The sequence below is a fragment of the Podarcis tiliguerta genome (genome assembly GCF_965153285.1).
Source record: "Podarcis tiliguerta genome assembly, chromosome: 11".
NCBI lineage: Eukaryota > Metazoa > Chordata > Lepidosauria > Squamata > Lacertidae > Podarcis > Podarcis tiliguerta.
Window position 1 is genome coordinate 63,492,669 of NC_139544.1, and position 25,869 is coordinate 63,518,537.

The 25,869-nt window shown below is 58.8% G+C and overlaps 1 protein-coding gene across 2 annotated transcripts in view; it reads left to right on the forward strand.

The window, feature by feature from the left end:
- Positions 1–25,869, forward strand: part of TLN1 (talin 1) — a 53,700-nt gene that overhangs the window by 25,222 nt on the left and 2,609 nt on the right. Inside the window, exons 12-55 of one of the 2 annotated variants that reach the window (XM_083404584.1) lie at positions 33–109; positions 206–386; positions 1,494–1,607; positions 1,724–2,041; positions 3,195–3,293; positions 3,434–3,484; positions 4,242–4,409; positions 4,678–4,972; positions 5,122–5,288; positions 5,929–6,057; positions 6,176–6,289; positions 6,939–7,052; positions 7,184–7,318; positions 7,571–7,699; positions 7,807–7,909; positions 8,157–8,365; positions 8,452–8,571; positions 9,460–9,657; positions 10,162–10,301; positions 10,447–10,540; positions 10,673–10,762; positions 10,895–11,017; positions 11,138–11,281; positions 11,688–11,849; positions 12,727–12,867; positions 13,052–13,233; positions 13,378–13,510; positions 14,608–14,709; positions 15,609–15,779; positions 16,194–16,343; positions 18,268–18,369; positions 18,512–18,631; positions 18,913–19,059; positions 19,410–19,576; positions 19,670–19,853; positions 20,026–20,151; positions 20,460–20,576; positions 20,674–20,859; positions 22,334–22,441; positions 24,107–24,212; positions 24,404–24,528; positions 24,755–24,880; positions 25,305–25,367; positions 25,538–25,720. In XM_083404584.1, coding sequence (XP_083260710.1) covers positions 33–109; positions 206–386; positions 1,494–1,607; positions 1,724–2,041; positions 3,195–3,293; positions 3,434–3,484; positions 4,242–4,409; positions 4,678–4,972; positions 5,122–5,288; positions 5,929–6,057; positions 6,176–6,289; positions 6,939–7,052; positions 7,184–7,318; positions 7,571–7,699; positions 7,807–7,909; positions 8,157–8,365; positions 8,452–8,571; positions 9,460–9,657; positions 10,162–10,301; positions 10,447–10,540; positions 10,673–10,762; positions 10,895–11,017; positions 11,138–11,281; positions 11,688–11,849; positions 12,727–12,867; positions 13,052–13,233; positions 13,378–13,510; positions 14,608–14,709; positions 15,609–15,779; positions 16,194–16,343; positions 18,268–18,369; positions 18,512–18,631; positions 18,913–19,059; positions 19,410–19,576; positions 19,670–19,853; positions 20,026–20,151; positions 20,460–20,576; positions 20,674–20,859; positions 22,334–22,441; positions 24,107–24,212; positions 24,404–24,528; positions 24,755–24,880; positions 25,305–25,367; positions 25,538–25,720 — 6,213 coding nt within the window. The remainder of the gene's footprint in view (positions 1–32; positions 110–205; positions 387–1,493; positions 1,608–1,723; positions 2,042–3,194; positions 3,294–3,433; positions 3,485–4,241; positions 4,410–4,677; positions 4,973–5,121; positions 5,289–5,928; positions 6,058–6,175; positions 6,290–6,938; positions 7,053–7,183; positions 7,319–7,570; positions 7,700–7,806; positions 7,910–8,156; positions 8,366–8,451; positions 8,572–9,459; positions 9,658–10,161; positions 10,302–10,446; positions 10,541–10,672; positions 10,763–10,894; positions 11,018–11,137; positions 11,282–11,687; positions 11,850–12,726; positions 12,868–13,051; positions 13,234–13,377; positions 13,511–14,607; positions 14,710–15,608; positions 15,780–16,193; positions 16,344–18,267; positions 18,370–18,511; positions 18,632–18,912; positions 19,060–19,409; positions 19,577–19,669; positions 19,854–20,025; positions 20,152–20,459; positions 20,577–20,673; positions 20,860–22,333; positions 22,442–24,106; positions 24,213–24,403; positions 24,529–24,754; positions 24,881–25,304; positions 25,368–25,537; positions 25,721–25,869) is intronic. The other variant, XM_083404585.1, reaches the window with a different exon arrangement.

Here is a 25,869-nt window from a genome sequence, read left to right on the forward strand (position 1 = left end):
TATCATTGCCTGCCCCCTTCCCTGCCCTACAGAAAAAGAGCAAAGACCACTTTGGCTTGGAGGGGGACGAGGAATCGACCATGCTGGAGGAGTCCGTCTCCCCAAAAAAGTAAGTCTGGAGGGAGAGGGGGACGGGGGGGGGGGGCTGCCGCTGCCCGGAGTGGGGGTGCTTCTTCTCTCCTCCCTCCCTCCGCTTGCCTCGCAGGTCCACCGTCCTCCAGCAGCAGTTCAACCAGGTCAACAAGGCTGAGACGGGCTCCCTGGCCCTGCCGGGCATCATCCGCCTGGGCGCCGGCGGGCCAGAGAACTTCCAGATTGGCACCATGCCCCAGGCCCAGCAGCAGATCACCAGCGGGCAGATGCACCGTGGGCACATGCCCCCCCTGGTAAGGAGCCCTTCGCTCTCCCCTCCGCTCCCATGCACATCATCCGTGGCTGGGGTGGGAGGGAGAAGAAGCACAAAGAGCATTGAGTGGCCGTCCCTCTGGGATGCTTTAATTCCTGCCTTGCAGGGGGTTGGGCTAGATGACCGCAAGGGGTCCTGTCTACCTCTACAAATCAATGATTCACAGAGTCCTCTTCTCTTTGGGCCTGCTTGCACCCGTGGCTGCTGCTGGGGAGTGGTCAGGGCCGGATTTACGTATAAGCTAAACAAGCTCTAGCTTGGGGCCCCACTCTCTTGCCCCCCCCCCCCCAAATTAAAGAAAAAAACCTGGATGTCCATTTCCAAAATATAAGATAAAAAACAAATGAAATAAAACCTACATCCCAGGTTTTGTGTTGTGTAGGCTCCTAGGATGTAAATCATGGGCCCCACCTGCTTGCCTGCTCCCTCAAATATCACTGCTTTGCTCCTTTCTATATATAGTAGGCCTACATTCTGATATTTATAATTATTAGTAGTTTGCATCATATATTTACACCTATTATTTTTTCATATTATAGCAAATTCCTAGAGACTAGATTATGAGTCTTTGTAAATTGTATTTCTAAAGGACCTTTTGTTATTGCCAAATGCCAATGTGTTTGCATTATTAAGTTTGTTATGATTAAAAAATTATTTTAAGTTAGAGCTTAATAATTATTTCACTATTAATATACTTCTTTTTAATTTTATTTTGCAATTAATGTACATCTTTTAATTGTACTTCAGTTCAACAATCACTTGGATAAAACACATATATTGTTATGTGCAAATGGCTTCAGATACCTATTAGGTCCATAAATGACCATATAGCATATATTCAACACAAAAAACAGCGACAATTTGTTGTTGACAAAGGACAACTGGACATAGAAAGGGGCCTGTTACCTTCAGGAGCTGAGGGCCCTGAGAGTGGTGCTTATGTAGCCCCACCCACATGGCAGCCCACGGGTGCCCCTCCGCACCCAGGTCTCTCTGCTTGCCCCCCTCCTTTCAGGGGCCCTTGGGCTCCAGGAGAGGGGCAGGCTGTGCCCCCTTCTTCTTCTTCTTCTCCTTCTCCTCCTTGCAGACCTCGGCCCAGCAGGCCTTGACGGGCACCATCCTCTCCAGCATGCAGGCGGTCCATGCTGCCCAGTCCAACCTGGAGGACTTTGACACGCTGCCCCCCATGGGGCAGGACGCGGTGAGTGGGGCTGGCCAAGGGAAGGGGCCCTTGGGGGCGACTGGGCACCCTCCAGGGGGCAGCCTCCCCTGTGGAGTCCTGGAATAACGGCCCCCTTTCCTTCCCCCCCCCCCCAGGCCTCCAAAGCCTGGCGCAAGAACAAGATGGATGAGTCGAAGCACGAGATCCACTCCCAGGTGGACGCCATCACAGCCGGCACGGCTTCCGTGGTCAACCTGACGGCGGGCGACCCGGCCGAGACGGACTACACGGCCGTGGGCTGCGCCGTCACCACCATCTCCTCCAACCTGACGGAGATGTCCAAGGGGGTCAAGCTGCTGGCCGCCCTCATGGAGGACGAGGGGGGCAACGGCAGGCAGCTCCTGCAGGCGGCCAAGAACCTGGCAGGGGCCGTCTCAGAGCTGCTGAAGACCGCGCAGCCCTCCAGCGCAGAGGTGAGCCTGGCCGCTTGGGTCCAAGGAAAAGCTCCTCTTCGCTGCAATTCCTGCCTGGCAGGGCTTGGATTAGGCAAGCCCTTTGGGTCCCCTCCCACTCTGCAGGCCTGTGATCTTATACTTGTATCACGCAATCTCATTTTTAAAAAAAGAGATCAAAGTGGTTTCAAAACATACCGTATTTTTCCGTGTATAAGATGAGGTTATTTTATTTTAAAATTATGCTTAAAATTTCGGGTCGTCTTATACACAGAGAGTGGAGAGGTGGGACGGGCAGTTGGTGGCTGCCATGAGCAGTAGATTGTCAGCTGCGTTTTTGCGGGGGGCAGGTGGTTGCGGCAAGGTCCGCTGGCTATTGGCTGCTGGGGCAAGTGTGCGGGAGATTGGCACTTGCTTTCGGCAAGCATGCATACGATTGATGGCTTCATTGATACGTGTGCAATTGGCAGCGGCAGTCCTGCAGGTGAGCAATTTTCAGCAAATCCCCACCCTAAAAAAGGTCATCAAGTCTGGGCAATCTCCCCCCATTTTCTCAATTTGGAGTCCCAAAAAAGAGGGGGCGTCTTATGCACGGAGGCGTCTTATGCACAAAAAAATACGGTTTGTTGTTGTTTAGTCGTTTAGTCACGTCCGACTCTTTGTGACTCCATATATGCACATTAAAATCACAGCAACATCTAAAACCACAGCTCAGTTAACTTCTACAGAAAACATTTTTTGCAAATGTCTTCAGAAGCCTGGCAGCGCCGAAAGGTTCTCAGCCAACATGTCATGGTTAATGTGCTGGAGACCCCCGTTGAGAGGCCGCCTTGACCCTCCTACACCCAGGAGAGCCCTGCCCTCTGCAGGGGGTTGGACTAGATGACCCTGGGGTCCCTTCCAACTCTATGATGCTGTGATTCTCCATTGAGCCTCCATGGACCCCAGAAACCTCCACATTAACTCTGATCAGAGCCTTCCATGTGGCTGCCCCTATTCTGAGGGACAGTGTTCCTCTAGAGATGCGACAGGCACCCAACTCTGCCCACTTTCTGTGACAGCCATTCCCAGCTGGACAAAGGGGACTTTACCACGAGGGTCTGCCTGTTCGGGTTTAGGTCTTGTGGGTTGCCTTCAGGGGCCGCCCCTAACCTCCAGCCCTTTCCTCCTCCAGCCGCGGCAGAACCTTTTGCAAGCTGCAGGCGCCGTGGGGCAGACGAGTGGGGAACTGCTGCAGCAGATCGGGGAGAGTGACGCCGACCCCCATTTCCAGGTGAGTGGCAAGCGGGAGTCCTCTGGGGCACACCTGGCGGGGGACAGCCTGGCGCAGGCCGCCTGCCCTCTGGCACAGGATGGGCAGGGGGGTGGCGCTTGGGCCCAGTAACCTCTCTTGTCTTGTGGATTCGTGTGCAGATGGTGGAGAGCCGGCGCCCTCGGACCCTGTCCGCCCCTGACCCCAAGACGGTAAAGGGCCTGAGCCCAGCAGGGGCTGTGCTCTCTGGGGCAGAGCCCTCCTCTGCGCTGCTGCCAATCAGTGGGGCTCGCTGGCCAAGGGGCTTGGGGCAAGCTCTTGCTCTCGCTGGCTCATGCTCGGCTCCCCCTGTTGCAGGAGCCTCGGCCCCTCCAGTTGGTGGGATGGCTCTGACCCACAAGCCAGGAAGCCCCCAAGATCACCGGCCAGAGGGTCCGCGTAGGCCAAGATTTGGCCTGACCCCCAGGAGGCTGCCTGTGGGACTCTCCGCCACATGGACCTCTGTTGGAAGAGCAGCTGGCGCTGCCAGATCTCCCCACAGATGCCAGGGAACCCTGCCAGCCTCTCGGCGCTGGGCCTGCTCCTTCTGCCCCCAGCGCCCCATGTGGGGTCTTGGCTGCTTTGGCAGCAGGGGAATCCGAGCATCTTCTCTTCCCCCTCCCGGTCCTTGCGGTGGGGGGCTGTGGGCGCTTCCTCTTGGTGACGGGTTTGGTGCGCGGTGCTCTCTGCGCCTGTGATTGAGGCCAGAGAGGGTGGTGGTTGGGGGGGGGGGTGTCTGGGGGGGGGGCTGAGTGCCGCAGGAGCACGGAGGGGTGAGGTTTGTGCAGGCAGAGGCGGAAGAAGGATGATCTCACCTGCGCCAGGAGAGCCTGAAAGGGCCCTCCTGGCCTGCCCAGCTCGGGTTTCCCTGCTGAATGTTTCATGAGCGCAACCAGCCAATGCCACCTCTCCCCCCCCCCCCCCCGACAGGACATGCTGATGCAGCTGGCGAAGGCCGTGGCCAGTGCCGCTGCCGCCTTGGTACTGAAAGCCAAGAACGTGGCCCAGAAGACGGAGGACTCGGTGCTGCAGACACAGGTCATTGCTGCCGCCACGCAGTGCGCCCTCTCCACCTCCCAGCTGGTGGCTTGCACCAAGGTGAGTGGCAGGCCCTGAGCGCCCACCCCTGGCACCCTGGCCCCGCCCAGGGTCTGGGGCAGCAGCTGGCCTTGGTTGTTCCTCTTCCAGGAAACACCGGCCTCGGTGGAGGGGCACTGTGTGGGCTTCCGTTTGGAGAAGGCGTAGGCCAGCCCCTGCCATCTCCCCAAAGGGTGCTTTCTCAGCCCTGTGGGAGGTGGGGCTGGGGCAGGCTGGGCCACTGCTCTGACCGCCCTGTGCCTTGTCCATTCCTCCTCCTCCTTGGCAGGTGGTGGCGCCCACCATCAGCTCGCCCGTCTGCCAGGAGCAGCTGGTGGAAGCTGGCAAGCTGGTGGCCAAGTCGGTGGAGAGCTGTGTGGACGCGTCACAGGCGGCCACGGGCGACGAGCAGCTGCTGAAGCAGGTGGGGGTGGCGGCCACGGCCGTGACACAAGCCCTCAACGACCTGCTGGAGCACATCAAGCAGCATGCCACGGGCGGGCAGCCCATCGGCCGCTACGACCAGGCCACCGACACCATCCTCAACGTCACGGAGAACATCTTCAGCTCCATGGGGGATGCGGGTGAGCGGGCCTTGCGGGGAGGGACCCCTTGGGGCCCAGCCACAGAGGCTGGGGGGGGGCTGGCCACGTGGGCGGGAGGGATGGCTGAGGGCGTCTCGGGGTCCGTCTGTGGGGCTGGCCCTCACCTCTCTCCTCCTCCTCCCCCCCAGGGGAAATGGTGCGTCAGGCCCGCATCCTGGCTCAAGCCACCTCCGACCTGGTGAACGCCATCAAGGCCGATGCCGAAGGGGAGACGGACCTGGAGAACTCCCGCAAACTGCTGAGTGCGGCCAAGATCCTGGCTGACGCCACGGCCAAGATGGTGGAGGCAGCCAAGGTGTGGCGTCGGTGGAGGGGCCGGGCAGATGCCTGGCAGGGGAGGGAGGTGGAGGGGTCAGGCGCAGGCCTACCTGTTGGACCTCTGCCCTTGTGCCTTGGCAGCCGGATGAGGCCCCTCCAGCCCTGCCTCCTCTTCCCAGGGGCCAGCCAGCGGCAGGGCCGGAGGGCGGCAGCAGTGACGCTCCCCGCCTGGAGTTCCCAGCAACAGGGTCAAAGAATTGTAGAGGAGGGAGGGCCCCCAAGCGTCATCTAGACCACCCTCTGGCAACTCAGGAACCACGACTTCATGTCCTGGCGCTGTGGCCAGGGAGAGCCTCCCCAACCCTGGAGTGGTCCCCCTTCCTTGGGAAGCAACAACTGAGTGCCACGTTTGTGCCCACAGTGATGCCCTCCTTGCCACATCCCATTTCAGGGAGGGGGCTGTCCACTTCCCCCGGGTGATGCCCTCTCAACCTGTCCTCATGCCCTCTGGTGCCAGCCACATACGTTCCCCTTGCCAGTGCCCCCCGGGCTCCTGGTGGGAGCCTCACTGGCACCGCCCGCTCAGACTCCCTGCTCCTGGTCCCTGTGAGGTGGTGGTGGGTGGCCTGGCGGGGGCCATTCTGACCAGTCTCCCCCTCCTGCTCCCTGCCCACCAGGGGGCTGCAGCCCACCCAGACAGTGAGGAGCAGCAGCAGCGCCTGCGGGAGGCGGCTGAGGGCCTGCGCATGGCCACCAACGCAGCCGCCCAGAACGCCATCAAGAAGAAGCTGGTGCACCGGCTGGAGGTGAGTGCTGCAAGTGGCGTGTGTGTGCCCATGCCAGTCGCTTGCCACAGCCTGGCCGGCTGGGCAGAGCAAGGGGCCTTCCTGGCCTCACCCCGTCCCCCACTTTCTCTCTCCCCAGCATGCAGCCAAGCAAGCAGCTGCCGCCGCCACCCAAACCATCGCAGCCGCCCAGCATGCAGCCACCACCAACAAGAACCCGGCTGCCCACCAGCAGCTGGTGCAGAGCTGCAAGGTAAGAGGGAGGGAGGGAGGGAAGAGAGTGCTGAGCTTGTCCTCCCCGCCCCCCGGCCTCAGTGTGGGTGTCTGGCTGGGGGCGGGGGCGGTGAGAGGCCATCCCAACCTCTCCTTATTGTTGCTGTTGTGGCCATTGCTATTAATTAAATTTCTATACCACTCTTCATCCAAAGATCACAGGTCAGGTTACGGCACAAAAACACACAATGCATAACACAATAATTTTAATAACAATACTGATAGCAATATAAATAACCATAACATACATTCATTCATTCGACAGGGGAGGCTGCTGCCAAGTAAATAAATAAAGGCAGCCACGTTTAGGGACGTTTTTAGTGTCTGATGTTTTATTGATTTGCTGTTGTTGTTGTTAATATTCTGTTGGGAGCTGCCCAGAGTGGTTGGGGAAACCCAGCCAGATGAGTGGGATATAAATAATTTATTATTGTTGTTGTTGTTATTGTTATTAATGAATGGCTGCTATGACATTGATCAGAAACACAAGTACTTCCGACTGCGGGCGCCTCTTGCTTCCTTTGGGTGTTGGTGGGCTCATCTCCTGGCCCCTCTGGGGCAAGAAGGACCAAGATGGGTTTCTGATGGAGGCCCCCCCCCAACTGTCTCTTTCTCCCGCCCTCCTCCAGGTGGTGGCGGACCAGATCCCCATGCTGGTCCAGGGCGTCCGGGGGAGCCAGTCGCAGCCCGACAGCCCCAGCGCCCAGCTGGCTCTCATTGCTGCCAGCCAGAACTTCCTGCAGGTGAGGGGATGGGCAGCAGAGGGTGCCCACAGGACAAGGGGGCAGGTTGCGTGGGCACCCCAGGGTGGGGGGCTCCTCAGGATTGGGGGCTCCTCATGGTCACCACTCTCCTTTCCCTCCCCCCGCTGCAGCCCGGCGGGAAGATGGTGGCCGCAGCCAAGGCCACGGTGCCCACCATCTCGGACCAGGCCTCCGCCATGCAGCTCAGCCAGTGCGCCAAGAACCTGGCAGCCGCCTTGGCTGAACTTCGCACGGCAGCACAGAAGGTAAGGAGGAGCGGCCGTCAAGCCCCCTGCCCTCTTCACAGCCGTGGCTGCTGCTGCTGCTTCTTCCTCTTGCGTCTTGTGGCCATTGGTACTCTGTGGGGTGATGGGGACCTCCCTCCCCACGGAGTCTTCTGCCAGTCTTCTATGGAGGAAGCCATGCTAAGGCCCTCAGTGCGGGATGGTGGCAGGGGCAGGGGGGTGGGGATGACATGTAGCGCCCCCTGGGGATGACACCCTCCTCTTCCCCGGCAGGCACAAGAGGCCTGCGGCCCCCTGGAGATCGACTCGGCCCTCAGCTTGGTGCAGAGCCTGGAGAGGGACTTGCAGGAAGCCAAGACGGCGGCCAGGGAGGGCAAGCTGAAACCTCTTCCGGGAGAGACGGTGAGCAGAGGAGGGCGTGGGGGGGGGGTCAGAAGGCGTGGGGTGGGCACAGCAGGCACAAGGGGGAGGTGGGGGCACGGGGCCTGTTGACGCTGTGTGTCCTGCAGATGGAGAAGAGCGCCCAGGACCTGGGGAACAGCACCAAGGCCGTCAGCTCCGCCATCGCCCAGCTGCTGGGAGAGGTTGCCCAGGGCAACGAAAACTACACAGGTACTCCTCCTCTGTCCCCCCCAAACCCCCTCCCCACCAGCAGCCTCCATTGCTCCTCCCCGTAGCTCTGGCAGGCTCCCCCCTTGCTGTGCATAGTTCAGGAGACATCCCTCTGTTCCTCCTGGGTCTGGATTGGACCCATCCTCCTCCTCTTCCCCCTCACCCCCGTTTGGGGAGGGAGGGTCCTTGCCTGGGGGGCTGTCCTGGCCAGGGTTGGGCTGACGCTGCCCTCTCCCCCCCCCCCCAGGGATTGCTGCCCGCGATGTGGCCCATGCGCTGCGCTCCCTGAGCCAAGCTGCCCGCGGGGTGGCTGCCAACTCGGAGGAGCCGCAGGTCCAGGCCGCCATGCTGGAGTGCGCAGGCGACGTCATGGACAAGGCTGGCAACCTGATAGAGGAGGCCCGCAAGGCCGTGGCCAAGCCGGGAGACCCCGAGAGCCAGCAGCGCCTGGCGCAGGTGAGCCCTCGGCCTGGCGTGGGGGCCGTGGGTGGGGTGGGGGGTTGTGGCCCTCCCCACTGAGCCGCTCTGCCCTCTCCTGGCAGGTGGCCAAGGCCGTCTCTCAGGCTCTCAACCGCTGCGTCAACTGCCTTCCTGGCCAACGAGATGTGGACGCCGCCATTCGCACGGTGGGCGAGGCCAGCAAGAGGCTCCTGGCGGACTCGGTGAGCCCCCCTTCCCTTCTCTCTGGCTTGGCGGGAGGCGGGGAGGGCACCCCCTCTAGGATCTCGAGGAGGCCTGTCTCCTGGCCCCTCAGCTCTGGGACCAGTTTGGCAAACTGAGGGGCCCTTGTACAACCCAGGGCAGCGTGTCTGCCCACCCTCCTATGGGCTGCAGCTATCCCTCCCCTTTTAAAATGGCCCAGGCACAACACACCCCGACAGTCGCACCACGTCTCGCTCATGGCTGGAGTCCAGCGGGGGCTCTAGGGCCGTCCCATGACTGCCTCTGCATTATAATAATAGTTTATTATTTATACCCTGCCCATCTGGCTGGGTTTCCCCAGCATTAGTGATCCTGCAGAGCAAAACCCCATCAGTTGCTTAAAGCATTTCTGTCCTGCTCCTTGTTGTCAAAGCCATTCTGGGGTAGAGTCAGAAGGGGCACCCAGGGCTCATCTAGCCCAACCTCCTGCAGTGCAGGAATTACAGCTAGAGAATCCCCGACAGGCAACCATGGGATTTCTGCTTTAAAACCTCCAACGAGGGAGAATCTGGCAAACCCTTCTTCCCAGTCGTCCGTCCTGCTGTCCCATGGATGCAAGAAAACATTAATTCACGTCCATGAAAGGAGTGGTAGAAATGTCAGCACAGAGAGCAGCAGATCCATCCCAGCCAAGTAATACCTGGGCAGGTGGACCAGACTCTTGCCCTTATCCCTGGTCCAAGTGAAGCCCAGGGCTTGTATCTGAAGACGGAAGAGGTGCTGCTGTAATTTATTCTGGCCAATAGGCAGTGTCTCTTTGCATGTCAAGGGAGCGGGGCGGGGGGGGGGGATAGCCCTGTTGTGAGTCCCGTGCCTGAAGCTGACTCTCGTTCCCTCCCGCCCTCCAGTTCCCCCCCAGTGGCAAAAACTTCCAGGAGGCCCAGAGTCACCTGAACCAGGCAGCTGCCGGCCTCAACCAGTCGGCCACGGAGCTGGTGCAGGCGTCTCGCGGGACCCCCCAGGACCTGGCCAAGGCCTCCGGCAAGTTCGGCCAAGACTTCAACGAGTTCCTGCAGGCCGGTGTGGAGATGGCCGGCCAGTCGCCGGTAAGAGGCCCCCTTGCGGAGGGAGGGCTGTACGCAGGGGGGCAAATTGAACCTGTGCGTGTGTGCGCGCGCAGTGGGGTTAGAGAGGGACTCGGGTGGGCAGTGCCAGGGGACCATCTTCCCCGGAGGGACGGGATCTGGAAGAAGGGCAGGCTGCTCAGTCAGGGCTCTGCCAAAATGTCCATTTGCCTGGCCCAGGCAAAGCCTGGAGGGCAAGGCTTACTCTGCTCCTCCGTTCAGGCTCAGCACCTGGTTGGATTGGGCCTGGGAGCCCTGACAGCTCCCTAGTAAAACAGCAGATTGGCTTTATGTGGCTTTTCAACCGTAGTAAAGAAAGCAGGTGCAGGTGCCGACTGGAGTGTCCCCTCGTCCCAAGGAACGAGCGGATGCCAAGCTGGTTGGCTGGCAGTGGGGCTGTTGGGTGAATGCAAGGCCCCCTGGCCCTGGCCTGGGGCGGATGGCCGAGTGACCCCTCCCTCTGCCTCCCTCCCTTTCTCCCCACAGTCCAGGGAGGCCCAGGCCCAGGTGGTCTCCAACCTGAAGAGCATCTCCATGTCGTCCAGCAAGCTCCTCCTGGCTGCCAAGGCCCTCTCCGCTGACCCCGCGGCCCCCAACCTCAAGAACCAGCTGGCAGCCGCTGCCAGGTAGGGCTCCCTCCTGGAGGGGGGTGAGGGAGGGGAAGACTGCTTTGTCTTGTCTCCTGGCTGCGGAAGCTCCTTCCCGGAGTGGCTGGCTGGCCATGGCTGGGGGGGGCACAGGGGGGCTCATGGGCTGCCTCTGTCCTTGCAGGGCCGTGACGGACAGCATCAACCAGCTGATCACCATGTGCACCCAGCAAGCGCCCGGCCAGAAGGAGTGCGACAACGCCCTGCGGGAGCTGGAGGTAGCCTTCTGTGCAGCGAAGGGGGGTGGGGGCTGCTGTCGGGGACCACAGCCTGCCGGGCGGGAGGGGAGTCTCTAGGAGGGGCCTGCAGTGGTGGTGGGGGAGCCCTGAGCTGCCTTTCCCCCTCCCCAGACGGTGCGAGAGCTGCTGGAGAATCCCACGCAGGCCGTCAACGACATGTCGTACTTCAACTGTCTGGACAGCGTCATGGAGAACTCCAAGGTGAGGGGGGGCTCTCTCTTTTGGGGGGTGGCCAGTGGCTGCTTTCTGTGACCCCAGCCCTGGGAGGCTCCTTTGGGGCTCTGCTTGCCCTCCCAGGCCTGGCACCCACCCTCTCCCTCCTTACTTCTGCAGGTCCTGGGGGAAGCCATGGCCGGCATCTCCCAGAATGCCAAGAACAGCAAGCTGCCCGAGTTTGGCGACTCCATCAGCACCGCCTCCAAGGCCCTCTGCGGCTTCACGGAAGCGGCTGCCCAGGTAGGGCGGCCACGGGAAATGAGGGGGCGGGGGGCTCTCCTTTTGGGGTGCAGGGAGAGCGTCTTGCTTCTCCGTTGCTCACCCACCCCCACCTCTTACATCTCTTCCTTCTGCTCCCAGGCTGCCTACCTGGTTGGCGTCTCGGACCCCAATAGCCAGGCAGGACAGCAAGGCCTGGTGGACCCCACCCAGTTTGCAAGAGCCAACCAAGCCATCCAGATGGCCTGCCAGAATCTGATTGACCCGGCTTGCACCCAGTCCCAGGTGAGCCCTTGGGTGGCGCCTCACCCAAGCTGTGCAAGGGAGCCATGGGGGGGGGGGGTGGAGCACAGCCAGAGCCCCTTGTGAGGCATGTGTGTGTGTTGCTGGTTTAGTCCTTTGTCAGGGAGAAAGTCCCGCAAGGGGCCAGGATGGAAGCCACCAACACGCCCAAGTCCAGCTGCAGATGTTGACGGTGCCGTAAGCAAGGAGGCACCTCGGACTGGAAGGTTGGAGACCTGCCGTGGTGGCGAGGCTTCAGCCGGGGTCCAAAAGTGGGGCAGGAAGGAAGGGTTTTCCTGTGCCACGAGTCTCGACATGCCCATCTCCAGGGGCCAGGCAGGAGGACTTGCAAGCCCCCCACCTCCCTGGCTGCCGTCCGCCTGCCGTGACCCTCCCCTGCCTCCCGCAGGTCCTCTCAGCCGCCACCATCGTGGCCAAGCACACCTCTGCCCTCTGCAACACCTGCCGGCTGGCCTCATCTCGCACCGCCAACCCAGTGGCCAAGCGCCAGTTTGTCCAGTCTGCCAAGGAGGTGGCCAACAGCACCGCCAACCTGGTCAAGACCATCAAGGTACTTGATTGACATGTGTCGGGGCACGTGGGTGGGATGACACTGTGATGAGCCTGGGAAGGGGGAAGCCCTCCTTTCTTTCTCTCTCTCTTTCTCTATTCCCCTCTAAATCTTTTTCTCTTTTCTCCCTCTCTTTCTCTCCCTCTTTCTTTTGTGTTTTCTCTCCCCCACCCCATCTCTTTCTCAAGCTCTCCCCCCCCTTTTTTTTCTCTGGTCAAGGGCAAGCATTGGTGAGGCAGCCCCTCCCTGGTCTTGCTCTGCCACCACCAGCTCCCAAGGGGAAGCTCCCCCTGTTTCCCCACGCAGAGCAAGGGCTCCCTGCTCCAGTCTCGGGTTCAGCCCGTGAAGCGGCGTGGGGAGCCAGTCTTGAGCCAGGAGCAGGAGCTCTGAAAGGGGGCTTAGGGGCTGTGATACAGAGTGGAAAGTGGTCCTTCGTCCTTCACACGAGGACTAGTGATTAGAGATGAGATCATTACCTTCATGAACACAAAAATGAAAGAGAAAAGCCTCAGAGCCAGGCGGGAGAATTTGCTGGTGCAGCCGCTGGACGTCAAAGGAGGCTCATTTCTGTCGCTGCGCCAGTAGATTCGCCTGCCAGGAATGGAGCTGCTGGCTGAGCAATCCCAGAAGTATTTGGCATCTGACAAAAAGCAGATTCAGGGGAGGGGCGGCGCTGGCTGGAGCTGAAGGATTCGACCCAAAGGGCCTGGTCCTTCTCCCCCGCCTGGCCTTGCTCCTGGGGAGCACAGGGGATCCTGTCCCGGAGGAGCTGCTGGAGTGGGGAGTCCACCTTGGCAGCCCCACGTCCTCGTGGGCTTCAACTGCGGGGAGGAAGCCCCAAGGCCAGCGCTGCCCGTCCCTCTGTCCTTCCCTGCAGGCTCTGGACGGGGCTTTCACCCCAGAGAACCGGGAGCGCTGCCGCGAGGCCACTTCCCCCCTCATTGAGGCCGTGGACAACCTGACCGCCTTTGCCTCCAACCCAGAGTTTGCCACCGTTCCTGCTCAGATCAGCCCAGAGGTAAGTGGGGGGCAGGACCCGGTCAGGGCCTGGTGGGGAGATATTTCCTCTGCTGCCAAGGGCAGCATCCTTTTCGGGGGAGCAGGGAGTTGGACTTGGTGGGGGGCTTCTCAGAGCCCCAGCTGTGCCCCCACTTGCTCACCAGCATCCCCTTGACCACCTGGCGCTCCCCCCACCCCTGCAGGGGCGCAGAGCCATGGAGCCCATCATCTCCTCTGCCAAGACCATGCTGGAGAGCTCCGCCGGCCTCATCCAGACAGCTCGCTCTCTGGCCGTCAACCCAAAGGACCCACCCAAGTGGTCAGTGCTGGCCGGACACTCGCGGACCGTCTCCGATTCCATCAAGAAGCTCATCACCAACATGAGGTGAGAACCACAGCTGCCGGGTGGGGGGGCTGGGTGCCTGCCATGCCTTCCTGCGCTGCCAGGGCTGTGCCAGGGGGAGGGTGTTGGCCGCTCTGGGTGCTTGGTGGGTTCAGCCACGCTGATGGTCTGCCCTCCTCCCGGCAGAGACAAGGCTCCTGGCCAGCGGGAATGCGACGAGGCCATTGAGCTGCTGACCAAGTGCATTCGGGACGTGGACCAGGCGTCCTTGGCCGCCATCAGCCAGCAGTTGGCACCTCGCGAGGGCATTTCGCAGGAGGTGAGTGAGCGAGTAATAATAATAATTTATTCTTTATACCCCGCCCATCTGGCTGCGTTTCCCCACTCTGGGCAGCTTCCAACAAAATATTAAAAATACATTAAAACATCAGTCATTAAAAACTTTCCTAGTCATCTGAGGGGAGGGCATTCCACAGGGCGGGTTTCATTACCAAGAAGGCCCTCTGCCTGGTTCCCTGTAATCTCGCTTCTCGCAAGGAGAGAACCACCAGAAGGCCCTCGGAGCTGGACCTCAGTGTCCGGGCAGAACGATGGGGGTGGAGACGCTCCTTCAGATATACTGGGCCAAGGTCGTTTAGGGCTTTAAAGTTCAGCACCAACACTTTGAATTGTGCTCAGAAATGTACTGGGAGCCAATGTAGGTCTTTCAAGGCCGGTGTTATGTGGTCCCAGTGGCTGCTCCCAGTCACCAGTCTAGCTGCCGCATTCTGGATTAACTGCAGTTTCCGGGTCACCTTCAAAGGTAGCCCCATGTAGAGCGCATTGCAGTAGTCCAAGCAGGAGATAACCAGAGCATGCACCACTCTGGGCAGACTGTGGGCAGGTGGGGTCTCAGCCTGTGTACCAGCTACCAGCCCAGGACACAGAATTGACCTCCATGGACAGCTGTGAGTCCAAAATGACTTTCAGGTGGCGCACCTGGTCCTTCAGGTGCCCCATTCAGGAACAGGGAGTCCCCCACATCTGCCCGTCTCCTGTCGCCCAAAAAGAGTACTTCTGTCTTGTCAGGATTCAACCTCAATCCATTAGCCGCCATCCAGGATGCCAGCGGTGGGCAGGAGACCAGTCATTGGAATAGGAAACATCCTTTCACTGGTGAAAAACAGGCCCACAGCCCACACGGGACAAATCCTGCCCAGTCCCTTTGCCGTGCCTGCAACACCTTCCCAGTCAGGAGCTGCCCCTGTGGGCCAGAGGGATTGCTGGGCTCTAGTGTTTGGGGAGGGGGGAACCTGTGGGGCTCTGACTCTGAACAGCTGGGTCTTCCCCACTCACGGCATCAGGCGGGGGGGCTTCGTGCCCCCTTCCCCAAATGGGCCTGCCAGGAACTCTCCCTCCCTCCCTCCTCCCTCGCAGGCCTTGCACAACCAGATGCTCACGGCCGTCCAGGAGATCAACAACCTCATTGAGCCGGTGGCTGGGGCAGCGCGAGCCGAGGCCTCCCAGCTGGGGCACAAGGTAAGAAGATGGGGGGCTGGTGGGGGGCAGGGATGGGGGGTGCTGGAAGAAGGCAGAGCCAAGGGCTGCCTAACGAGAGTTGCTGGTGGGGAAGGGCCAGAGCAGCTGCTGGGCAGGCAGAAGGTTCCTGCTTCCATCTCCACTGGCAGCCCACCTGCCTGAATCCCTGCAGAGCCACTGCTGCCAGCCTGTGCAGGAAGCCCTGTACCAGAGGGGCCAGTGGCCTGGCTTGGGCTCTTCCTGTGAGGGATGATGGCATATTTGGAGTGAGGAAGAATACCAGCAAGCAAAGGGGAGGCTTTGGACCTCTGGTGCCAGAGAGGGGACTTCTGTGGGCCTGGGATTCTGGAAGGAGCTGCGGGCGGGAGAGCGAAGGGCAGTCCAGCTGCCCTGGCATTGAGGGCGAGGCCTTAGGTGTGGCCAGAGATCTCTTCTCCAGGGTCCCTGGCGTACCTGAGGCTTTGCCTTCAATGCCATGGCAACCAGGCTGACGAGCAAAGCAGCAAACTCAGTCCAGAAGGGGTGCTTGGCCCCTGGCACCTCACTGGGGAGATCTCCTGCCCTCCTGTGGCATAGAGTGGCATGCCAGGGGTTCTCCTGGCAGACTCTTCAGGCTGCTGAAGGGAAGTGCCAGAGCAGCCCCCCCTTTGCCTCTCCTTCCTCCTCCTCCGCCTCCCTCCTTACGGCTCTCCTCTTCTGCTGAGGTTTTGCTCATTGTGACTGAATCACACGGCAAAAGCCGTTGAGGGGTGTCCTCTCTCAGACGTGGCCCTCTTCTGCACCCAGGGTGCCTGGGGCAGGAGCTGCAGGAGGGCTGGCCTCCCTGGCGCTGTGTGCCCCCTGGCAGGGAGACTGGGATTCTGCTTCTCCCCGTTCACCTGCCCCTTCTCTCCCTCCAGGTCTCTCAGCTGGCCCAGTACTTTCAGCCGCTGGTTCTGGCGGCCGTGGGGGCTGCCTCCAAGACCCTCAACAGCCAGCAGCAGATGAACCTCCTGGACCAGACCAAGACGCTGGCAGAGTCGGCCCTGCAGATGCTCTACACGGCCAAGGAGGCCGGAGGGAACCCCAAGGTGCCAGCCAGTGTGGTGTAGTGGTTAAGAGCGGTAGTCTCGTAATCTGGGGAACCGGGTTCGCGTCTCCACTCCTCCACCTGCAGCTGCTGGGTGAACTTGGGCCAGTCACACTTCTTTGAAGTCTCTCAGCCCCACTCACCTCACAGAGTGTTTGTTGTGGGGGAGGAAGGGAAAGGAGAATGTGAGCCGCTTTGAGACTCCTTCGGGTAGTGATAAAGCGGGATATCAAATCCAAACTCTTCTTCTTCTTCTTCTTCTTCTGGGGCAGGGAGAGGGAGGCTGGCTCTGCCATTCCCAGAGGGGCCTGCCGGGCAGGTGGGGAGCGCCACACCAGTGTCTGCTCAGGTGGGAATGATGAGCATCGAGGCGCTTCTGAGAGAGCAGGTGATGCATCGCCTTCTCCCCCCACAGCAAGCAGCCCACACGCAGGAAGCCCTCGAGGAGTCTGCGCAGATGATGAAGGAGGCCGTGGAGGACCTGACGGCCACCCTGAACGAGGCGGCCAGCGCAGCAGGCGTGGTTGGCGGCATGGTGGACTCCATCACTCAAGCCATCAACCAGGTGCGACTCCTCCCCAGAGCGCAACCCCCCCCCTTGACTTTTAATGGGCCCCCCCAAAGGGGAGGGGAGAAGGCAGGGAGGTCTGTTCCCCCCCTCCTCGTCACACGCAGGACTGTTTCTTCGGCTGCAGTTTTCTGCTTCCCACAAAAATGTTCTTTGTCCCACTCCACCGTAGTGGAATTTTACATAATTGCCTAATTACACTAAGGTTGAAGATTAGGGGGAATGTTATCAATTGTGTATCATTTGCAGACTAAAAGAGTAGCAAAAGCAAATCCTGATTGTGTTTGCTGCATTCACATTAAGATTTTTATTTGAAGATTTCATAATATGGTAAGATATAGAAAACTAACGTAAATAAAAGCAGAAATGAAAACAGCTACCAGAACAAGAAAGAAAGAAACAAGAAGAAAGGAAAGAGAGAGAAAAAGGAAAGCAAAGGAAAAGAGAAAGCAGAAAGATACAATTAAAAAAGATAAAAAGGACCTCCAATTTTCCATCCACCAGTTACATAAAAAATGTTATTTAAGACATTCTGTCCATGATAACATCCATCTTCTCCACTTTCTGTGCAGTAATATTTATTCTGAGTCCACGTGTCTCAAAATCATTCATTTCTTTTTCCCACGAAAATCCGAGGGGTTTCCAAATTATTATTATTATTAGTCATTGTCAACTATGTTTTTTCATTCATATCTATCTTTCCATTTATTATTTTATCTTTCCTTTTTCCTCCAAGCCCCCAGATGAAAGGCATTTCCATTTCACCACCTGCTTTCTCCAGTCTTACCAACTTTTCATCGATTTTGTCTGAAATCTAATCTCCGGTTCCATTTTTCATTTCATATCTCTCTGATTCTTTTTCTTTTCCCTTTTCATGAAACATCAATCTGATCATTTCTAATTGTTCAGCCATCAACTGCCGAATAATACCAACAGTCACTGGGGAAGCCAAAGATATATTTGCCAAACTGGATACTTTGGATGTTTTTGATGTTATTAACAACTCAATCTTTTCATAATTCCCGACTCTAAGTTTTCCATCTTAAGATCACTGTCACTACAATAGTCTTTTCCCACACAGGAAATAATGGCCATCTTTCTTTCAGTTCCCTGTTTCTTCTTTTGAAAGAAAAACAAATATTGATTTTTCACATGAAGAATTCCCTCATATGTTTAATCTTTATTGTCAACCATAAATCAGGCTTTTTGCTCTGCCTTGGACACTTAACCAGTTTTCCTTCTCTTCTTCTTAAAGACAGAAAGCGGCTCTTTCCAATTGTGAAATTTCATCAGTAGACAGAGAAATCTCTTTAAGTTACAGATTATCTTGTCCCATAAATGTTTAAGAAAGAGAAGATGCAGATCTTATACCCATAAAGGATTATTATGTGGCATTTGAACATGATGTCAGTTCCTTGGCTCAAACAGCCTTGGTTAGAGCATTTGCGTGACTTTAACGCAGAGTGATTTGATCACCAGACCTTCTGTCTGATTGCTGTCAATTGCCACGTAATGATCTGTCAGCAGAGATCAATCAGAAAGAGATCAATCTGCCCTTTCCTCTCCCCGGAAGTCGGTTGTGTTTGCTGGATTCATTTCCACTTTGGACATGGAACAAGTAATCAGACCACGTCTGCTCCCTTTTACGTTGAAATTCCTCGTGCCTTTGTTCCAACCCACCACCTTGGATTTATACGGCACTCCCTGCCGGGCTTCCCCAGGAAGTTCCCTCCCCCCCCCCCAGGGTTGTCTCCAGAAAGGCCTTGGGAGCTTCTTGGGTGCCTCTTGGGTCCAGGGGTGGGCCTCCTACTGCAGAGGCAGCAGAGGCCAGGGTGCTTCCAGGGCCAGCAGTGGAGCTCAGCTGGTCAGAGGCAGCCTTGGTGTCCTCTGAAAGGAGACGTTTCTCTTTCTTCCCGCCCAGCTGGACGAGGGCCCCGTGGGAGAGCCAGAGGGGACCTTTGTGGACTACCAGACCACCATGGTGAAGACCGCCAAGGCCATCGCTGTGACCGTCCAGGAGATGGTGAGGCATTGGGGGTGTGGTGGGGGAGGCCTCCGTGGGGGGATCTGGGCCAGGCCCCTTTGAGAACCCCCCTCTTCCTTCCGCCAGGATGTGGGGGTGCCTCTCTCTTCTTCCCCCTTCAACTGCCCCTACCCTCTTCCAGGTCACCAAATCCACCACCAACCCGGACGAACTGGGCACCTTGGCCAACCAGCTCACCAGCGACTACGGACAGCTGGCGCTCCAGGCTAAGCCGGCTGCCATCACGGCTGAGAATGATGAGGTGAGGGGGGGGGATGTCCCTGGTGGTTGGGCAGTGGGACAGGGATGTGGTGGGGAGCTGGTTGCTTTGCCCAGAGCTGTGAGCCTCAGGCTGGCAGGGCATCAAACGTTGGGTTCTTCTTGCTCTTCTTGAACCCAGAAGGCTGAGAAGGACCTTGTTGCCTCTGGCGGCTGGAATGGGGAAAGGGGTGGTTGGAGGTCAGGTGGGGCTGGGGGAGAGAAGGTGTGGGCAGAAGATGAGGGCCACGCAGCCAGGCTCCCACAGCCTTCTTTCCCCTCCAGATTGGCTCCCACATAAAGAACCGGGTACAGGAGTTGGGCCACGGCTGTGCGGCGCTGGTGACGAAGGCGGGAGCCCTCCAGTGCAGCCCCAGCGACACCTACACCAAGAAGGAGCTGATTGAGTGCGCCCGCAGGGTCTCCGAGAAGGTGCCCGCCTGCCTGGGCTGGGGGGGGAGGGAGGCCAGGGCCCAGTGGCACCAGCACCCGGTGGCCTCTGGGCAGAGGAGCTGGTTCTGCTGGCTGGGCTCTCCCCTCGGAGGTGGAGGCAGCAGTGGCTGGAAACGAGTGGCTCTCGGGCTCAGATCCTGCTTACTGGTTCCTCTTTGGTCGGCCACTGTGGGAACAGGATGCTGGGCTAGAGGGACCACTGGCCGGATCCAGCAGATCCCGTCCTAGCATTTTCCCACACCAACACACGCCTGGGATCTTCTCCGGGGACCGTGTTGGGGGTCAGCCCAGTGCCGAAGGGAGGCCAGCTGTCCTGTCTCCCTCCGCAGGTGTCGCATGTCTTGGCCGCCCTCCAGGCAGGCAACCGGGGAACCCAGGCCTGCATCACAGCGGCCAGCGCTGTCTCTGGCATCATCGCCGATCTGGACACCACCATCATGTTTGCCACAGCCGGGACCCTCAACCGCGAAAACGCAGAGACCTTTGCCGACCACAGGTAGTGGCCCCCCGCGGTTCCCGTGTGGCCTCCAACCGGCCTTCCAGAATTCCTGGCCACCTCTTGACCCCTCCCACCCCATTTCCTTGGCAGGGAGGGCATTCTGAAGACGGCCAAGGCGCTGGTGGAGGACACCAAGGTGCTGGTGCAGAACGCCACGGCCAGCCAGGAGAAGCTGGCACAGGCTGCCCAGTCCTCTGTGGCCACCATCACACGCCTCTCAGAGGTGGTGAAGCTGGGGGCCGCCAGTCTGGGCTCCGAGGACCCCGAGACGCAGGTAAGGGCCGCAGTGGCTGGGTCACCCCTCTCCTTGGGTCTGTCCTTCCGTTGACCATCTGAAGGCTCTTGCTCTCGAATCCTGCTTGCTGGCTTCCCGTGGGGGGACCCCCTTGGGCCTGATCCAGCTGCAGGCTCTGCTCATGTCCTCCTCCTCTCCTCTCTGCGCTCAGGTGGTCTTGATCAATGCCGTGAAGGACGTGGCCAAGGCCCTTGGGGACCTGATCAGCGCCACCAAGGCTGCCGCGGGCAAGTCTGGCGATGACCCGGCCGTTTACCAGCTGAAGAACTCGGCCAAGGTGGGAGGCCCTGCAGCAGGCCATGGGCACGTGTGTGGGGCAGAGTGGGGTGTGTAGGGAAGGCAGGCTCCTCAGAAGGGGGTGGGCTCTCCTTCCTTGGGGTTTTTTAAGCAGAGCTTCCACCTCTCAGGGATGATTTGGTTGTGACATGGTAGGGGTTGGACTGGATGACCCCCAGGGGTCCCTTCCCCCTCTGCAATGCTTAGATTCTATGGCCACCCAAGGGAGGAAGTTCCCCTAGGGCTGTAGGGAGCAGGGAGCCCTCTTCCTCCCCCCCCCTCCAAAGGTCACCCTTTTCTGCTTGGCAGGTGATGGTCACCAACGTCACGTCTCTGCTGAAGACGGTGAAGGCCGTGGAGGACGAAGCCACCAAGGGGACCCGAGCGCTGGAAGCCACAATTGAGCACATCCGCCAGGAGCTTGCCGTGAGTGTGTTGGCGGGAGGGGGGCTGGGGCTGCTGCCCCCTTGCTCTGCCCCACCCTCCTCTCCCGGCCAGGCTGACCGCCTCCCGTCCCCCGCAGGTCTTCTGCTCCCAGGTGCCGCCCGCCAAGACCTCGACGCCGGAGGACTTCATCCGCATGACCAAAGGCATCACCATGGCGACCGCCAAGGCTGTGGCAGCTGGCAACTCGTGTCGGCAGGAGGACGTGATCGCCACGGCCAACCTGAGCCGCCGGGCCATTGCAGACATGCTGCGCTCTTGCAAGGTGGGGAGCGGAGGGGCGTGCTCACGGTGGGGGGAGCTGAAGGGGGACATCCTTGGAAACAGGTGGGGCAAGCTCACAGGACCCCCTTGGACGGTCATCGGAGGATGGGGGGCAGTGCATTTACGAGGCTCCAGGTGCGAATCCTGAATTTCTGAGGGTTGGACTAGAACAGGGTTGCCTTATTTTAAAGAGCGAAAAAGAGGACATGGAGCCCCCTCCCCTTCCATGGCACGCACACACTGGGCACATGGTGCCCTCAAACATTTCTCCAGTGAAAATAGGGACATCATCTTCAATAATAACAATTTTATTATTTATACCTCGCCCACCCCACTGGGTTGCCCCAGCCACTCTGGGTGGCTTCCAACATACATAAAAACATAATAAAACATGGAACATTTATAATCTTCCCTGCACAGGGCTGCCTTCAGATGCCTTCTAAAGGTTGCATAGTCACTTATCTCCTTGGTTTGGGGGTCACACAAGGGCAAGAAGAAATACAATATGAAGATCCAAGCAGAACGGTGACCAAAGGAAAGGAGCAAACTTTTAGGGGGGAAATGGGGTGCCCAGTGCTTCCGCCATTTCCTCCACTCTTCCCCCCCCCCCAACCCGCAGCACTTTCTTTTCTAGGTTCTTCAGTCTGCTAAGATTTTGAGATGTATAAAATAGGGCACACACCCCACACACAAAAATGGGGAGGGGGGCTTTCCCTGGCCTTCCATGAGAGCTGTGTATTTTAACTTACATTCAAGAATTGTGTTTAGAGGTACCCAAGGTGATTTGGTTCATCTCCAAATGCCCCCCAAAGCTTTTAATTAGGGCAGAGAGAGCTGGGGGGGGGGTCCTCTTTACTAGCCAGCAGCGCTCTGTTTCTTTTCTTCGATCTTTCTGATATTGCAAAATAGAATTGGCTTCATTGCAATCAATGGACAAGGCACTGGGGTGGGGAAGGGGAGTCAGAGCAAGAAGGTGCCAGCAGAGACCCTCCTCCAGGGAGTTTTTCCCGCCTGCTCATGGGCAGCTTCCTGGGCACCAGTATGGCCAACAGCTCGGAGAGGTCTAGGACCGATCTGCCGTTTGATGATGAGCCCAGTCCCAAAATGCACCATGCAGGCACACTGTAGAAATAGGAAAAGGTTAAGAGTGATCCTCGCACGCACACTTCCTGGCTCTGTTTGCAAGAACCCAGACATTTTGGCAAATTCAAAAAATCCGCCCAGACTGAGATGTTGCACCCCAAAAAGAGGACCTGTCTGCTGGAGAAACCAGACATGTGTCAACCCTGCCAATTCCACAATTCTACAATTCAAAGGAGGCTCTGCCAGGATCTTGGAAGAGCTGGTAAGCCAGAGGGGCTCTCCGGACCCAGCGTGGCTCTGGATGCTTCTCTCCTGTGCCCAGTGCCCCAGCCCTGGCACCACCCTGCCAGGCTCCTGCATTAGGCTGTTTCTCACCCGTGGGGCTTTTGCAGGAGGCTGCCTACCACCCAGAGGCCAATGCGGAGGTTCGGCAGCGGGCGCTGCGCTTTGGCAAGGAGTGTGCCAACGGTTACCTGGAGCTGCTGGAGCACGTGCTGGTGGTGAGTGCGTATGCCTCCCTCTGCCCTGTACCCTGCGTGGCGGAGGCTGGATCTCGGGGCGGGGGCCCTTTGGCCCCCCAGCAGCCTCCTCCTCCTCCTCCCTGCTCACCCCCTTTCTCTTCTCTCTCCTCTCTCTTTCTTTCTCTTCTGGGCAGCCTGTGAGTATGGAGTGCCCTGCATGGGAGTGTGTGGCACCTGGGGGGGGGGGTGCTCACGCGCATGGGGGGGGGGAGTCTCCTGGCAGAAGGAAGGGGTGAGCCAGGCTCTCCTGCCCCCCTTAACTCTGGGCCCTTGCTGTGTGCCTGCCGTTCTTCTGTGCTGTGTTGGATTCTGGGATGCCGTGGTGAATAACCGCTGGGAGCCAGTCCCGGCTGCAGTGTGGCTAACATCTCACTTGGGTCAGGGGTGGGCAGTGGTGTTCTGGGTTCTAATCCCGGCTCGGCCATGACTAGCCTGAGCCGGCAGCTCTGCCTGCCTCTCTGTGTTGGGGGGAGGAGGGGCAAAAGAAGGTCTTCCCACTCTCAGGGGTGCGGCCCGGAAGGTTCCTTGTCCCCCAGGGTCAGGGCAGCCGGGATTTCTGCACTGCAAAGGGTTGGACTAGATGAGCCCTTGGGGTCCCTTTAAATCTTGCGATTCTGAGATCTGAGGCCAAGCAGCCTCCCTTAGAGGTGTCATTGAAATTCTACTCAATATTGATCCAGAGCAGAACTCTGATGTGTAGTTAGCAGAGCAACAAGCACGTTGCAGATTCCCAAAAAATAGACCGGAGGCAATTATATTTCATCCAGCAGAGCTTTACTGCTCCTGGAGGCAAATGAGCAGAATGGTCACAAATCCAATACATTCAGGATTGGCCCTGTCCATAAGAAATCCAGGTGCAGCAGACTTAACTTAAACTTACACTAATTTATAATAAGTCTAAACCATAACACTAAGCATACTATGTACAGAACACCAGAAGGAAGTGAAATAGAAAGTGAAAAACAGGCTCTTTCTGGCCTCTTATTATAGTCAGCATGACGGAAGGGATAAGAGAACCAGTTTAAGCCAACTGTACTCAGTGTATCTGAAGGAAGAACCCATACATCAGGAACCCTCGGCTTGCTTCTTTCACACAGAGATGCTTCCAGAACCCTCTTGAATTCAGTAGAATAGGAAAGATCTCTGCACATCAGATCAATACTTTCTGCACTAAGAAATGCAAACTGACAAGAGGTGCCCAGGCTGCTCCAGGGGAGGCAGCTTCAGGGTCTCCCTGGCCCCTCGCCCTGCTGCTGCTGCTGCTGGGCAGCTCCTGGAGCCGGGAAGTCTGTGTGGCCTTGAACCTCCATTGCTCTTCTTTCCACCTTCTCCCCTCCCTGGAAAACTGCCCCCTCCCTCCTTCAGCCTCTTGCACCTTCCTTGCCCCTTTCCCCAGGCTTCCTTTGGACTTTCCTCTCCACCCCCTACACCCCCGGGGGGCTTCCCTTGTGGTTCTTTCCAGGGTGCCTGGGAATGGGCAGCCCATGTCTTCCACGGCCCCCACCCCTGGGTGCCCTGCTGCAGGCGAGCCCCTGCCAGGGGGGACCCTCCCCTCCCCAAGACACGCGCCGCCTTCTGCCCTCCCCCTGTAGGTCTGGGCACGGCTCACCCCTTGTCTCTCCCCCCCCCCCGATCTTCCTCCAGATCCTCCAGAAACCCAGCCATGAGCTGAAGCAGCAGCTGGCTGCGTACTCCAAGCGAGTGGCCGGCTCGGTGACGGAGCTCATCCAGGCAGCGGAGGCCATGAAAGGTGGGTGGTTCCCCCGGGCGAGGCCCCCTGCTTCCCCTCTCCGGAAAGGACCCCTCTGAAACAGGAGAAAGTGAAGCCAGCAGGGGGCAGAAATGCCCACCTGAACAAAATGGGTGGGGTCTTCTCGGGGCTGCTGGGGGAGGGAGGAATGGCTCTCTGCCCCCCTGACTCCTGCTTCCCTCTCCCACCAGGGACGGAATGGGTGGACCCTGAGGATCCCACCGTCATCGCAGAGAACGAGCTGCTGGGCGCCGCTGCTGCCATTGAGGCTGCCGCCAAGAAGCTGGAGCAGCTGAAGCCGCGTGCAAAGCCCAAGGTGGGTAGCTGGGCTGCCCCCAAGAGGTCCCCTGGGCCCCCGGGTGCCACCCTCATCCCCTCACCCATCTGCCCAGGGGCTGCTGCTGGAGGCCGCCCCAGTCCCTCCCAGGGGTCTGTGGGCCTGGTCTCTGAATGTGGGGTTTGGGGGTGCTTCAAAATCCTGCAACAATGGCAGGTGATCCCGCCCTCCCCTTTCTCCCCGCTGACTGCTCTCCCCCCAACAGCAGGCAGACGAGAGCCTGAACTTTGAGGAGCAGATTCTGGAGGCTGCCAAGTCCATTGCGGCCGCAACCAGTGCCTTGGTGAAAGCAGCCTCAGCCGCCCAGAGAGAGCTGGTGGCCCAAGGGAAGGTGAGTCCTGGGGACTGGGGGGGGGGACCAGTGGCTCACGTTCTCCTGTCCTGCCCTCTATAAAGATCTGAGGAATGAGATCATCACCCCACTCTCACTTACCATCCCAGGCCGCCCATCTGAGGCCACAATGTTCTTTCTTTTATCGGATCAAAATGATCGGACAACAGCGAAGGTTGCTAGGTTTATCGAGGGTGCAATGAGATTAAGGGCCACTATCTGAACGATAATCTTGGTCATTTGATTGCCCTTTATACCCATTGCTGTCTTTTTTTATTTGTATATATTTTATTTGTATATATTGCTTGTTTTATGTTGCTATGGCTGTTGGCTAATGCGAATAAAGTTTATCTATCTATCTGGGGGAGGCCTGGCCTCCTGCGGACCCTCTGGTCTCACCCCCCTCCGCCTTCTTTGTTGCCAGGTGGGTGCCATCCCTGCCAACGCCCTGGACGATGGGCAGTGGTCCCAGGGCCTCATTTCAGCGGTGAGTACGAAGGGGACCAAGGGGCGGGGGGAGAAGGAGGCTCCTTTTCTCCTGTGGGGGCTGCAGTCCCCGCCTGCAGCCGCTTTGCAGGGGGCCTGGGTGTGCTGCCTGGGTGAGCTGCTGGCCGGCTTCCCCCTCCGCTCACTCGCTTTCCTTCCTCCCCTGCCAAGGCGCGGATGGTGGCCGCTGCCACCAACAACCTGTGTGAGGCGGCCAATGCGGCTGTGCAGGGCCACGCCAGCGAGGAGAAGCTCATCTCCTCCGCCAAGCAGGTGGCCGCCTCCACCGCCCAGCTGCTGGTGGCTTGCAAGGTCAAGGCAGACCAGGACTCGGAGGCCATGAAGCGCCTGCAGGTGAGCAAGCGGGCAGACGGGAGGCTTGCGGCCTCGGCAACACCCAAGGGGAGGGGGCCGCTCGGCTGATGCTGCCCACCTGCCTTGTGCCCTTGAAGCACAGTCCTGGGAGGTGGTACAGGATGGTCTTTGCTCTTTCCCATGGGGGC